We start from the raw sequence: 14,609 nt of genomic DNA, 5'->3' as shown, positions 1-14,609 counted from the left end.
CGGTGCAGCTCCTTCTGCCCACGGGTCCCGTCCCCATGCTTTAATGAAACCACCTTTTTTGAACCAAAGATGGCCCAAGAATTCTTTCTTTGCCATTGGCTTCGACCCTCACGTTCGTTCTTACGTCACTGGGACACCTGTGCCGGCTCAGGCGACAGCCTAATCTGTGTGTCTGTCCTTCCTCCTCAAGGACAGGTCTCCCCACAGAGGAGTCTCCCCTACAGGAGCCTCTCAATCAAAGAGGCTCAGAGACAAGATCTCTGGTTTTCGTCTCACCTCCTCCTTCTCTGAGAGGCTGTGAGGAGCGGTAGCTGCGCCCACTGCCGTGAGCTGTAGCCCAGGGAGAGTCCGCCTCGGCCTCGGCCTGCAGCCCCGAGATGCGCAGAAGCCCCGCCTTGGCCGAGGCGTCTTTGCAGCCCGAGAAGCGGCCGGGGACCCCGGAGCCCTGGTGCTTCTCGGAGTCTGAGGAGAACCTCGGCAGACACCGGGGAGGGCTCCCTGGCCGCTGCTGGATCCAGTCGATGTTAGAGCCGCCCACACCGCTGTCCCTGCTCAGGGTGCAGGTGAGTCTGGCCGTCGTTCCCGGAGACGCCCAGAGGGAGGGCGGCCGTGTCCGCAGGGGCTGGGACTGGGAGCCTGCAGACACACTCATCAGAAGGAAGAAAAGGAATGGGGTGCCTGTGCATGAGGAGCTGAGCCAGAGGGATCGGACTCAGGCTGGGGGGCCGCCCTCAGGCACTGGGGCCTGTCCCCACCTGTGCAGTGACAGAGGCGTGCAAGGAGGACGGGGCTCCAGGCCATGGTGTCACAGCCCCTTCTTAGGCCACGGAGCTGGGGCTGGGCTGCCCCGGGCCTGTCTTATCCCCTGTCCAGGGGCCGCACAGAGCAGCTGCTCGTGCAAATGTGACCCCCCCCCCCCCCCGCTTCTCCCTGCTGTGCACTCCCAGGCCTGTGGCCCCTTGACGGGGTAAATTCCTGATGCACTGGTTTCTCCCTGGTGGGCCTGGAGGAAGCAGCTGCTGGGACCGCACACAGGCCAGGTCTAGGGACTGGTCCAGGTCCAGAGAGGACACGACTGCCCAGTTCCCACTGAAAGCAAGGGGCCCAGCCCTAGGGCCTCCTGTCGGTGGAGGACTACCCAGCTGGGAGCCCTAGCCTGCACGAACACCCAGATGCCACCTCACCGCACCCCTGCTCGTCTCTCGGCAAATACGTCCTTCTTTCGCACTGCTGGCAAGCCTCTCCTTCACCTGCTCCTCTGATTCCTGTTCGCACCAGGTGACAGTGACCCTCCAAGGAAGGACAGAGGCCCTGGTGTGCTGTCCCTGATCAGGCTTCCTCCGTGGACAGGGGTCCAGCAGGAGGTACATGAGCAGTCCTGACCCAGGAGAGCCTGTGGACCGCCGTGGAGCTGAGGGCAAGACCCGGGGAGCAGAGAGCAGAGGGAATCTGTCCCTGTAGGAGGCTCTCAGGGGTGGGCTGGCTCCGGGTGCTGAATGTGAACAGGGGCTTGTGGAGGGGACGCACAGCTTCAGAGAGGAGGGCGCAGAGGGTGGGAATGCTGGGTCTTTCCTGAGCAGGGCTGACAGGACAGAGTGAACCCTGAAGAGGCTCCTGGGGCGTCTGGAGACAGGGCAGGGCCTGAGTGTCCAGCAGCGACCAGCGCGGGGACACCCTGTGACCTCTCGTCCACTTGCTGTGAGATTCTTAATCCCAGCTGTGCCTGTCCTCACTGTTGCTCATTAGAGAATTAGCTCCATGGGCAGTCCACGGACAGCATTTGGGACAGGGAAACCTAGAAGGGGCCATTGGGGGGAGGGTGACCGGAGGAAGATGACAGCCAAGGAAACAGGGAAGGGTGAAGTGGCTTGTGTCCCCAGGTGGGACACAGGGAGTGACTGGGCCCTGGACTGTGGGAGAGGGAGGGGTAGGCCAGAGCGTGTGCCAGGTGGATGGACGGGGACGCCTGGAGGGACACAGGTGAGGTCAGGTGCGAGAGCAGGCGGAGGGCTGGTGATGGGTCCGTTGTCCCCTTGTCACACAGAGGCCATGGTATGACCTGTGCAGAGGTGCAGAAACACTCACAGAGAACCAGGGCCGAGGGATGCCTTCCCTCCCCCAGAGGGAGGACGTGTGTGTTACAGTGACCTTCCGCCTGAGGGCCTAGTCTGCATCATTCATGCATTCATTCATTCACTCATTCACTCTTTAAACACACATTTAAGGAATATCCACAGGTGTCAGATCATTGTTCATCATAGCGTGAAGTAAAATGTGATTTTATATTCATTTCAGAATTTCTTAGCACACTGTGTGTTTCATATAATGTGCATGGTTTCTCTTTGCCTTTCTCACTGTGTTTGAGAGTCCAACTTCTATCGCACAAAGGTTCCTACTCAATCACTTTGTGTCCATTTATCAAAAGATTCTTTGATACACTGGAGAAAAGTATGCAATTCTATCTGCATCAAATTTGAAGATAAGGAGGACCTAACACTTAAGAGAAAAAGGAAAAACTGGAAAGAATAATTGTCATATCTGAAAAACACACTGTCAGCTTCTGTAAGTCACCATAAAATATAGAAATAAATGACCAATATCATATTCCTTAGGAAGAGCAACGAAATATCATGACAGTTTGAGAACTAATGAATTTATTGTAGATTCCATCATGAATAAACTGGGGATTCACAGTAATCAGCCAGGCTCCCTGACCTTGAAGAGAGCCTTGAGCCCACCCTAGAACCTGTCTCAGGCATTCTCAAGGCATCCCGGGTCAGAAGAATCCTTTCCTGCTGGCACGGTCTGGAGCCAGTGGTGAGCACGAGGATTGGAAAACTGGATGTGGGAGAAGAACCGTGGGCCCAGGAGCCCCTCACAAAGTTGGAAGGAGCAGAGAGCCTCTCCCTTGCCTCCAACTCCCGGGGGCTCTAAGGAGATGCTGCTTGTCCCAGGGGAGAGCTGCCTTTGGGCGGTGTTTTCATCTCTGAAGGACCATGCTGATGCACACTGCCTACCAGGGGCTCCAGTACCAAGGAGTCCCACCAGTGGGTCCGTGTGTGAGCAGAAAAAGCTAGGGGTCCCCAGGGTTGGTGGGGGGAAGATGGAATATAGTGTTCCTGGCACAGGAGAAGTCATTTTAGGCCCCCAGCTATTTCCTGTGATCTCTGCCCTAGTGGCTCTACTTTCCCAGCACACATCTTGCAGATCTTCCTGAGAGTTGTCAGGATTAAGAAGAAATGCAAAACAAAAACAAACACAAAAACAAGAAAACTTCAGTAGTTAAGGATTTTAAGGGAGAAAAGGAATGCAAAAATGGACAATCTCTAACAATCCAGGAAACAGTCTAAGCACATCAGAGACACCCCCCTGGGCTGTTTCCAAGGAAACCAGGCCTTGGCCTCCTTGCCCCAGTTAAGGAGCTCAAACCCTTTCCAGTTAATGCTGGCTCTGGGAGCAGGTCCCTAGCTCCTTCCCCTTGTGGGACAGCCACCTCTGCTTCGTTATAATGTGACAGTCTCTGCACTAGGAGGAGCACTGGCCGCATTCACAGAGCAGAGGATGCCTGCGTAGGCCTGCGCTCTCGGGACTCCTGACCGACCTTACGCCCACCTTGACGTGGGATGACAAAGCTCCCCTCTGAATATTCATCCCAAATAATAAAAAGAACCCACTCACTCCTGCTCTGGGAGTCAAGACTTTGCAAGGTATTCCCTGTGATCCCCTTATTTGCTGCAAATATGGATTCTTTTGTGTGACTCCACACCTGGCTCGGTCTCTAAATTTAATTCAGGACGGAGCAAACTCATATTAGTTCCCAGACCCCAGTAACTTCATTTTCCTCTCCCTCCCTCTATATATAGCTTATAGTACTTAAATGTATAACTTATAATATACGATATGTATATGCAGCATGCAACTTGTAACATACACATGATATAATATTCATATATAATCTATGGTATTTTATATAATACATGACATTTATATTTACTAGAGTATATATAAAATGATGTAAGTAATAATTCAATAATATAGTGTACACATTTAATATATGTTTATATAATGTGTATATATTATATAATTTTATAATATGTGATATTTATTTATAATAATTTATAATATATGTCACTTTTTTTTCCTTTTCCCCAACAAGGACCCCGATGCCTTGGATGGCAGAGTGCCACAGTCTGGAAGGAAAGCTGGAGGCTCTAAGGTGACAGAAAGAATGGGACTTGTTTGGGAACAAAGCAGTGCAAATGCCTCCCCCCTCCCACCGCAGCAGCTTTTCTCTTCAGCCCTAAAGGGAACTCCTTGTCTATGAGGGAGGAGGCCAGAGAGGAATCAGGACAGGACAGAGACGCCCCAGAGCTCGCTGGCTGAGGCCACATTGTTGGCTTTCCCCTCCTCCTGTCCCCAGGGGTCTCTTGCCCTGTCCCCCCCCCCCCCCCCAGCATGGCACGTGATTAGTTTTCATGATGCGAACCGCTCCAGGTGTGGGCGGGTCTGTCCCTGTCTGAACACCAGCCTGGGCAAGGCCTCCATGGGGTGGAGGATGAAGCAGGAAGGAGGGAGGGAGTCAGAGCTGAGCCCCCACGCAGCTTCGGGGACACAGGTGCTGCAGCCACACTTCAGTGAAGACACCCCCTGCCAAGTGGGCAGGAGTGAGTAGAGCAGTTCCCCAGCTGGTCTGGACCCAGAAGCCCGTCCTCACAGGCCCAGTCCCACAGCGCCACCTGCTGGGCCGAGACACCAAGTCGTCCAGCCCATCTGACACCTCCCAGCGCTCCTGGAATGATGTCCAGACTTCAGCAATTGGATCGTTCCAGTATCACTGCCCAGAGCAGTAGAATGAAGAGGTGTCCTCTGTGGTGTTCGGGCTGACAGGTTTTTTCCAGATCACTAATGACCTCCGGATGGTTAAATACGTGGTGTATTGCACACTGCTTACGTTACCAGGTATCTCAGGATTACTTGACATTGGAGTTTGCCTCTTCCAGGAGCTTGGGGTCATAACCAGTCTACCATCATCTTGAACCAAGGAAAAGGCTTCAAGTTCTCCGAGTACCAAGGTGGTTCACACCTCATAGTAATTCTACACGGACCCATCTTCCAGTTTGACCGTTGGTGTTGGTGTGGGTTTGGATTCCCCTGTGAGGTCCCCTCAGCCTGCACTGCAAGGACGTTGGATGCCTGTCTCTGCCATGGGAACAGAACGCTGTCAGGGAAATGCGTCCTCTGCTCCTGCTGACTTTTCTGGGTTCAAAGTTTCCTTGAAATTCAGCCTGCAAAATGCTTCTATATTTGACTCTCTTGTATACTTAATATATTTTAAATCAGTTTTATAATTTGGGTGCCTGGGTGGCTCAGTTGGTTAAGCAACTGCCTTTGGCTCAGGTCATGATCCTGGAGTCCCGGGATCGAGTCCCGCATCGGGCTCCCTGCTCAGCAGGGAGTCGGCTTCTCCCTCTGACCTTCTTCCCTCTCATGCTCTCTCTCTACCATTCTCTCTCTCTCTCAATAAATAAATAAAAATCTTTAAAAAACAAAACAAAAATAAATAAATAAATCAGTTTTATAATTTTAATTAGTATGAAGATTGTTATACACAGAACATTACTATAAATGGAGCCCTCCTCTATTGAGGGGTTCTTCCATCTCTCCTGCAATGAAAACCCTCATGGCCTAATGTGGAATTCATGGGGGATGAGTGTCTAAAATCTGGGTCCAAAGAACAGTAAGTGCTTAATATCCACCATATATAAAGAACACATACAAATTAACAACCACCACCACCACCAAAAAAAAAAGAAGCCCCAACTTAAAAATGGACGGGAGCACCTGAGTGGCTCAGTCGGTTAAGCATCTGACTCTTGATTTGGACTCAAGTCATGATCTCAGGGTCCTCAGCGTGGAGTCTGCTTGGGATTCTATCTCTCCTTCTGCCCCTCCCCCTGCTCATGCTCTCTCTCTCAAATAAATAAAATCTTTAAATAAAAATAAAAATGGACAAAAGATTTAAAGAGACATTTCTCCAAAGAATATATCTATGTATATGTATACATATGGCCAAATAATACATGAAAAGATGCTCAACATCATTTGTTATTAGGGAAATACATATCAAAACTATAATAAAATTTTACTTCACATCTACCAGGATGGTTGTAATAAAAGCAACGGAAAATACCAAGTGTTGGTGAGACGTGGAGAAACTGAAACACTTCTGCACAGCTGGTGGGAATGTATAACGGTACAGTTGCTGTAGAAACCAGTTTGGTGATTCCTCAAAAAGTTAAACACAGAACTACCATATACCCCAACAATTCCACTCTTAGGTATATGCCTCAAAGAATGGAAAACAGGGATTCAGATAGATACCTGTACACCCATGTTCACAACACCATTATTCCCAATAGCTAACAAGTGGAAACAACCCAAGTGTCCATTAACAGATGACTGGATAAACAAATGGGGGATATGCATACAATGAAATATTATCCCACCATGAAAAGGAGTTAAATTCTGATACATGCTACAACACATATCATATGTTAAGAGTGAGGAATTATCTCTTAGTTTATTTTTTTGAAAGATTGTATTTGTTTGTTTAGAGCGAGCAGTGGGAGGGGCAGAGGGAGCGGGGGAGAGAGAGAATCTCAAGCACACTCCATCCTAAACGTGGAGCCCAACACAGGGCTCAATCCCATGACCCTGAGATCAGGACCTGAGCCAAAACCAGGAGCTGGACACTTAACAGACTGAGCCACCCAGGCGCCCCTATTTCTTAGTTTATATAGTTTCTGTTTCGCTTGATGGTAACTGGGTGGTGATAATCGGTGACAAGTGTACCATACTGTGAATGTAATTGGAGGGTATGCTAAAAAATGGTTAAAATGGCAAATTTTATGTTATACATATCTTGCCACAATAGAAAAAAGCAAAGTGATAACCTGTGTGTGTAGAATTCTACCACTTGGGTGAAAAAGAAATGGATGAAGGATACAAATTCAGATGGTTGCATATGTATAAATTATCCCTAAAAGAATACACAGGAGGTTGTCTGCAGAGGACAACTGAGGGGCTGGGGACAGAAGTAGAAGACTTGCACTTCTCCGTTCACCCTTTTGCATGTTTGAATTCTCAATTATGTACATGTATTACTTATTTGAAAATTTAATGACTTAAAAAATTCACAGAAGTGGGCTTTAAATAAACATTACGACTCCAATAAATAAACACGCAAAGGTCAGAAAGAATAAACATACGCTGCCTGACTCCCACCTGCACAGAAAGCAAAGTCCTCAGCGTCACCTGTGCCTTGGCCATGTCCTCTTTTCCAGGAAAAGCTGCAGAGAGAGAGAGAGAGAGAGAGGACACATGAGTGCCTGCTCCTGTGGGCCCAGAACTGTCCAGAGAGGACTGCTCACCTCTCCCCCCGCGCCCCAACAGGGGCACAAAGGACACGACCACTTGTGCCCCTGGGGCTCTACACCGTGGAGAAAGAGTGGGGCTTTTTCCTTGGCTTCCTTGTCTTTTCTGACATCTCTGAGACATTGACAGCATAGATCCTTTCTCTCTCAGGACCAGCTCCTCCCATTTCTGTGATGAATGAATGCTATCGAACACTTAAAGGCAAAATACACAAACTCCAGCAGAAAATCGAAAAGGGAATGCTTCCTAACTCATTTCATGAGGCCAACACAACCTTGCTCTTCAAACTTGACAAATCATGACAAGACAATTAAAGACCAATATCAGGAACATAGATACAAAAATCCTCACCACATATCAGCAAATCAAAAATATATGTATATGTAAGTGTGCAGGTGTGTGTATATCTTCCAGTGGAGTTTATCCCAGAAAAAAAAATGTCGGTTTAAGATTAGGAATTTTATGTAGTTAATCACATTAAAATCATATTAAGAGAATGAAGGGGAAAATCATATCTTAATAGATGCAGAAAATCATTAGATAAAATTCTACACTAGTTCATGATTAAAATGCTTAGCGCACCAGTAATGAATTTATTCAGTTGATAAATGGCATCCACAAAAAGTACCTACAACTCACATCATAATAAGTAATGACACATTCAATGTTTTAACCCTGATATTAGGAACTAGGCAAGGATGTCTGGTCTCACCATTTCTTTCTTTTTTTTTTTTCTAAGATTTTATTTACTTCTTTGACAGAGAGAGACACACAGAGAGAGGGAACACAGGCAGGGGAAGCAGGAGGGGGAGAATCAGGCTTCCCGAGGAGCAGGGAGCCCGAGGCGGGGCTCGATCTCAGGACCCGGGGATCATGACCTGAGCCGAAGGCAGACGCTCAACGACTGAGCCACCCAGGTGCCCCTGTTCTCACCATTTCTATTTTACATTGTACTTGATTTTGATTGTGAAACACACATACAGTGCGTGCAAGAACCTTACGCTGGAGCGGACAGTTGTATAGAGAACATCCATGGAATTCTTGACACAGGTCATGAAATAAATACTAGTGGTGTGCCGGAAACAGCCCCTGCCCTATTTCTCTTACCATCTCTCTCCCTCACCTCCCTACACTCCCCAGCTAAACACGCTTCTGGCTTTTACAGTAATACTTTCCTTGCTTAACTTCACAGTTTTACCACAACTTTGCACCCATAAACAATAGTTTCTATTTTCCCAGTGTTTGACCTTGGTATAAACGTAATCGTTTTGTGTGTTACTCTTCTGCTTAACTTTGGGTAGGTAAGATTCATCAACATTCATACAGCTGTCATTTCTGACTTTTCCGTATAGAATTTCACAGCAGGAAACTTCACCTTCAGTCTCTTCCGATACAAATCCACAGACAGAGAGTGACGCTGTACCTGTCTCCTGGGGCTTCGGGGCAGGGGTCTCCATGGCGCCACTCGGCAGCGTTCCCCGGAGGTGTAGGCAGCTCTGCAGCCTCCTGGGGCCCAGGCCAGGCCCAGAGGCGCGGGTCCTGCTCCTGGGGCTCAGGGACAGCCTGCAGGGGAGCCCCGGGGGGTCGCACACGCAGTCCCGGCTGCACAATCACGCACGCGGAGCCCCTTGCGCCCCCCATCAAGGTCGGGGTCAGGCAGGCTCAGCAAGCGCCCCACACCCCAGGCGGCGCCCACACCCCATCACTCGGGCCCCACACACTCAGGCCGGCTTTGGGCTCAGCTGCTGTGAACTAGAGGGCGCGGAGCGCGGCCTCGAAGACAGGTGCCGGGGCTGACCGCCCTCCCACAAAAGCCGAGCGACAACCACAAAGGAGCAGCCGGAAGACCGCTGTGGGAAGGTGCGCCTGCGCGGACGGGCGCCCACTACAACTCCCGGGAGCCTTTGCGCTGCGCAGACAGCGGACTCCATTTCCCAGATGCTCTGACCGCCCGACCCAGACGAGCTTGTAGCACAGCTTTCTGGGAAGTGTAGTTCCGGTGTCATGCTGGACTGCTGCCTGTGTGTCTAATTGCAGGGGTGTCCGGAAGATGGTGCCCAGGAACATGGAATGATTCTGTCAGTTCGTCCACGTCTCCAGGTGGATTCAGGTGGGTCCCAGTCCATATCCATCTTTGCAGAAAAGGCTCATGCACCTCATGCCCTGAGGGTACCAGTGGTGATGGGTTTTACCAGGCTTCCTGCCCCTGCTGCCCCTAACCTGAGGTCGCAAGGAGGGACAGGGTAAGGGGTAGGGAAATCCTCAGCCCTGCTCTCAGGCCCAGTGATCCTGATGCTGGTCCCTCCTCACGAGCAGGGGAAGGAGGGTCTGGTCCAGCCTTGACACAGTGCTCGAAAAATTTCACCCTTCTTGACTTGAATCCCAGGTTCAGCTTTGGCCACAAGCTGTACCCAGCCAGCAACAGCACAACCCTGCTGTGGTTGCTGGCCTCCAGAATGGCCGCTATAAATCTTGTCTCCTGGTAGTCACATCTTTGTGTGATACTTCCCAAACTGAGTAGGGATGACTTGTGTAACAGAAATAATATGGTGGATATCGTGGTGTGTGAATTATGAAGCTAGGACATGAAAGACATTGATTGAAGCTTCAGCCTTGCTGTCTTGGATCACTCACTCTCGGGGAAGCCAACAGCACATCTTAAGTATACTTGAGCAATCTGGAGAGTTCCACATGGCAAGAAACTTGGGCCACCTGCCTATAGCCAGCACCAACTTGCCACCCACAGAAGGATTGATCTTGAAAGTGGACGCCCCAGCCCTCGTGACAATTTAACTGCAAACTTATAAAAGACCTCGAGCCAGAGCAACACAAGAATAGCCAGACATGAAGTACAAGAATATAAGTTTATTGTTTTAAATCACTAATTCAGGGGTAATTTGTTGTACAGCAATAGATAACAAGTACAGGTAAAAGTAGTATATATAATTAAAGCAGATAACTAAATCCAGTATTTAGAAATAGGATTCTGTGGCCTCAAAAACTGGATTGTGGGAGAAGTTTTGGAACCAGCAAAAAGCATGAAGATTTAAAAGGAATTTGAGAAGAGTGGTAATGAAAGCATAATTGCCTTTGAAGGATCTATTTAGAAGTCTGATGGACTTGAAGGATACTTCAGATGATGGGGTGCCTGGGGGGCTCAGTCAGAAGATCTTGTGACTCTTGATCTTGGGGTTGTGAGTTTGAGCCCCATGTTGGGGGTAGAGATTACTTAAATAAATATTTTTTAAAAGGATACTTTGGATGAGAGCTTAAAGGAAATGGAGGACAATGTTGGACATTGGCGAGATGGGAGTCCTTGCTGCATAGTGGCAGAAAGTTTAGCAATGCAGTCACCTGTAGTAACATGGAAGGTAGAAAAGGTACCTAATAAACTGGGTGATCTAGCTAAGGAAGTTTCCAGACAGAGTGTTGACGGTGCTTCCTGGCTTCTTGCTGCTCATAGGAACATAGGAGAGGGGAGAAATTCACTATTAAACAAAAAGGTGTGAGGTATTGCTGCATCTGAAAATTCCCAGGCTCTCCAGATGGCAAATGATGCTGAAATCAGGAAATGGTTTGCAGGGAAAAATTAAATCTAGGGCACAGTCAGGAAAAATGCTATGAAGGTGAAGCTGTATGAAAAGGTGCTCAACATCATTAGCCATCAGGGAAATGCACAAAACTACCCTGAGATACCACTTCACACCCCTTTCAGAATGGCCACAATCCAAAAGAGGTAGTAACAAGTAGTGGCAAGGATGTGGAGCAATTGGTACCCTCATACATTGCTGTTGGGAATGTAAAATGATACAAAAATGCCTTGGAAAACAGTCTGGCAGTACCTCAAAAGGCTAAAAATAGAGTTACCATATAACCCAGCAATTCCACTCTTAGGCATATACCTAAGATAAATGAAGACTTATGTCCACACAAAAACTTGTACATGAATGTTCACAGCTCTCCTATTCATAGTAGCCAAAAAGTGGCAACAACCCAAATGTCCACCAAATGATGAATGGGTAAATAAAACGAGGAATAGCTATACAGTGGAATATTAGTCATCTTTCGAAATATCGATACATGCTACAATATGGATGGATCTTGCAAATATTATAGTAAATGAAAGAGTACAGTCATAAAAGACCACACGTTGTATGGCTTCATCTGTATAAAATGGACAGAATAGGGAAATCTATAGAGACAAAGTAGATTAGTGGTTACTTAGGGCTGAGAGTCTGGGGAAAATAGACAGTGATTGCTAATGATTCTGGGGTGGTATTTGTCTGAGAGTTGATGAAAATATTTGAAACCGACTGTGGTGATGGTTACACAACTCTGTGAATATACTAAAACCCATCAAATTATTCATTTTAAATGGGTGAATTATATGGACTGTGAGTTAAATCTTAATAAAGCTTTTAAATTAAAAAAGAAATTATAGAATTATTTGTTAAGAACTGAGAAAAGTCTAAGTGCCTCAGAAAGCTATTCAAACCAAAGAGCTTCTTAGAAACATAAGTATGTTGTCTTTTGGACAACTCGGTGTAAGTCCACAGTAAAAAAGGGCTTATTTCAAAGAGATTTGTGGGTGTGGATTTTGTCTAATTGCATAAACTCCAATAAGATTCACAGGAGACCTGCCCTACTTTTAAGAAAATTATATTGGCAAAAGTGCCACCAGCTTGGACCAAAAGGGACAGAGACAGTACAAAAGGAAAAGAAGCCTTCTGATGATCAAACTTTTCTATAGGATGAGAATCAGACTGATAACACATAAGACTACACAGTTATAAACACAAGAACCTTTCATGGAAAAGGAACAGTAACTCAGAGGGCTGAGCAAAATGCCATGAGGAATTATTCCTAGACCCTGAGACCTAATCAAAGAGCTCGTAAGCCATGCATTTCCAGATTTCATAATTACTGTGGACCAATGATTCCTGTGTATCTCCCATATCTGTCCCCCTTTTGAACAAGAACATCCAGTTATCTTATGCCTGTCTCACCATGTATATTGGGTGAGCAGTGGAGGGCAGTTGTAAGTTCACAGTTCTTTGGAGCAAGAGCAACAGCCTTCATGGAGCTGAACTTGAGAAAATACTGATGTAGATCCACACGTGGACCTGACGTAGATGACAAGATTATAGAGTTTGAGCAGATGCTGTAATTGCATGACACTTTGGCAGACTCAGGAAAGCATGAGTGTATTTTGCACATGGGAGAGATGTGAATCACCAGAGACTAGAAGTGGACTGTGGTTGCTAGCTTATAAGATGGTCCCCTATGATCCTTACCTCCTGGTGCTCATGCCCTTGTATAGTCCCCTCCCACACTGATTAGAGCTGACTTCTGTAACCAATAGGATGTAGCAGAGATGACAATGTGTAGATTTTAAAGCTAGGTCATAAAAGGCATTACAGCTCAGCATTTCTCTCTTTTATTATCCACTCTGACAAAAGCCAGCTGCTATGTCACGAAAACCCTCAAGAAGCCCTACTGAGAAGACACAGTGAAGAACTGAGCCTCCCTGCCAACAGCCAGCATGGACTTGCCAACCATTGGCAAACCATCTTGCAAGGGGGTTCTCCAGCCCCAGTCAAGCCTTCAGGTGAGTGCAGCCATGGTTGACATCTTGACTGAGACCCCAGGCTAGAACCACCCACCTAAGTCACTCTCCAATTTCTGATTCACAGAAACTGTGTGAAATAATATCTGTTACTGTTTTAAGTCACTAAGTTTGGAGTTATTTGTTACACAGCTATAGATGATTAATACTCCTGCCAAGTGCAGGACCAATGTTAATCAGAAGCAACTGCCTGGATGGTGTGTGTGTGTGTGTGTGTGTGTCTAAGTATGGAAGTGTGCCTGTGTGTGTGACAATCTGTGTGCACCTGTGAATGTGTGTGCCTTTGGTGTAACTGCTGATCTATAAGTCTGTGTTTGTGAGAGTACCAGTCTATGCCAGTGAATGCCTTGTGTGCACCTGTGTGTGTGTTTGTGTGTGCATGCATGGCTGATTGTGGGTTTCCCAGTGGGACTGTGTGTTTGTGGATGCTGGGTGGTGGGTATAGTCTGTATGTCTTCATATATTTGTGTTCTGTGTGAGTTTGTGTACCACTGCAACCCTTGCAGATCTATGAGAATGATTGTGTATACACACTGTGGCTCACAGTTCTCATCCATGCTCCCTCTGGGGGCATGTGCTTCCATGTGACACTGTAATCACGTCCCTATTTACAGGACAGAATGTGGGCCTGCGTGCTGGCCGCTATCTCACAGTCTGGTCTGTCTGGGGGTGTGTGTGTAGCTGTGTGAGCACGCATCTGCATACAAGTGACATCATATCTGCAGGTCTGGGCCATGTGTAACTCTGTGTGCTTCTACTTGTGACTTCTATTTCATGGTCTGTACACACATGCACCTGAGTGTTATCTGATGGCTCTTGTCTCACAGTTCTGGTTTGTGTCTCCCTGTGTGCGTGTGTGTGTGTGTGTGTGTGTGTGTGTACATGTGTGTGCTTGGCAGGTGAGTCTGGAAAATGCAGATCATGTGACCTCTGAGTGAGAAGGATAAGACTCCAGAGACACCTGCCAGGTCCTGAGGGATCCTGACTGTTGACCTACTGTTTGTTCCCATCCTCAAGGGTAGGAGTGGGTCCATTTCTCTTTGCCCAGAAAATCAGGTCCTTTGCTTGGGACCGCCCAGAACAGGAAGGAAGGTGCCCTCAGGAAACCCCAGCTGCTGCCCTTGACTCCTGGGCTTTTCTTCTGATGGCAGTGGGGGTGAGTTATGAGGGGAAGAGTCTGCAGATGTACATAACTGCCCTTGCTTCCCTATTCCTGGATAGAAACGTGTCCACCCTGAGGGTCTGCCACACACATGAAAGAGTGAGACATCTGCTGAGGTTTTTTTCTGGGAACCGCCATGTCAAGATGTGGGGACTCTGGGCACAGAAATAAGGACATGGGTAGGGGGTGCCAGGGGGTCAGTATTGGCTATGGCTCACTTGGTAGGGACTCAAGGCCAGTGTGCCAGGCACTAGGGGCTGTCCTGCTAGAAGGAGAAAGCCAAATGCTTGTGCCATCCTGGGACAGGAGGGCCCATATAATCAAAAGACCTGGGACGAAGGCCCTTGCTTTGCTGACCAAGGACAAGTGAAGTTCAGTGCGAGTGTC

General features: G+C 47.9%; 1 protein-coding gene and 1 gene segment (V, D, J or C); both read right to left on the bottom strand.

Annotated features, from left to right (window-relative positions):
• Positions 1-235: 235 nt before the first annotated feature.
• LOC118356240 lies at positions 236-801 on the bottom strand. The segment is given in 2 exon segments: positions 236-636; positions 756-801. Coding segments are annotated over 2 exon segments (447 nt in total).
• A 1,844-nt stretch (positions 802-2,645) lies between these two features.
• LOC118356294 (vegetative cell wall protein gp1-like) overlaps positions 2,646-14,609 on the bottom strand; it is a 99,082-nt gene continuing 87,118 nt past the window's right edge. For 2 of the 4 annotated variants that reach the window (XR_004819620.1, XM_035724057.1), the window contains 2 exons: positions 7,285-7,349; positions 4,460-5,199 (listed from right to left, as the gene is read on the bottom strand). The gene's annotated coding sequence lies outside the window, so the exon portion shown is untranslated. Of the gene's footprint in view, positions 3,214-4,459; positions 5,200-6,689; positions 7,350-8,857; positions 9,273-14,609 lie in introns of those variants that run through there. The other 2 variants (XM_035724059.1, XR_004819619.1) reach the window with 2 other exon arrangements.

This window comes from Zalophus californianus, chromosome 14 (genome assembly GCF_009762305.2).
Source record: "Zalophus californianus isolate mZalCal1 chromosome 14, mZalCal1.pri.v2, whole genome shotgun sequence".
In the NCBI taxonomy this organism is placed as follows: domain Eukaryota; kingdom Metazoa; phylum Chordata; class Mammalia; order Carnivora; family Otariidae; genus Zalophus; species Zalophus californianus.
Note: the sequence above shows the minus strand (reverse complement) of the source record. Positions and strands in the feature narration are given on the sequence as shown.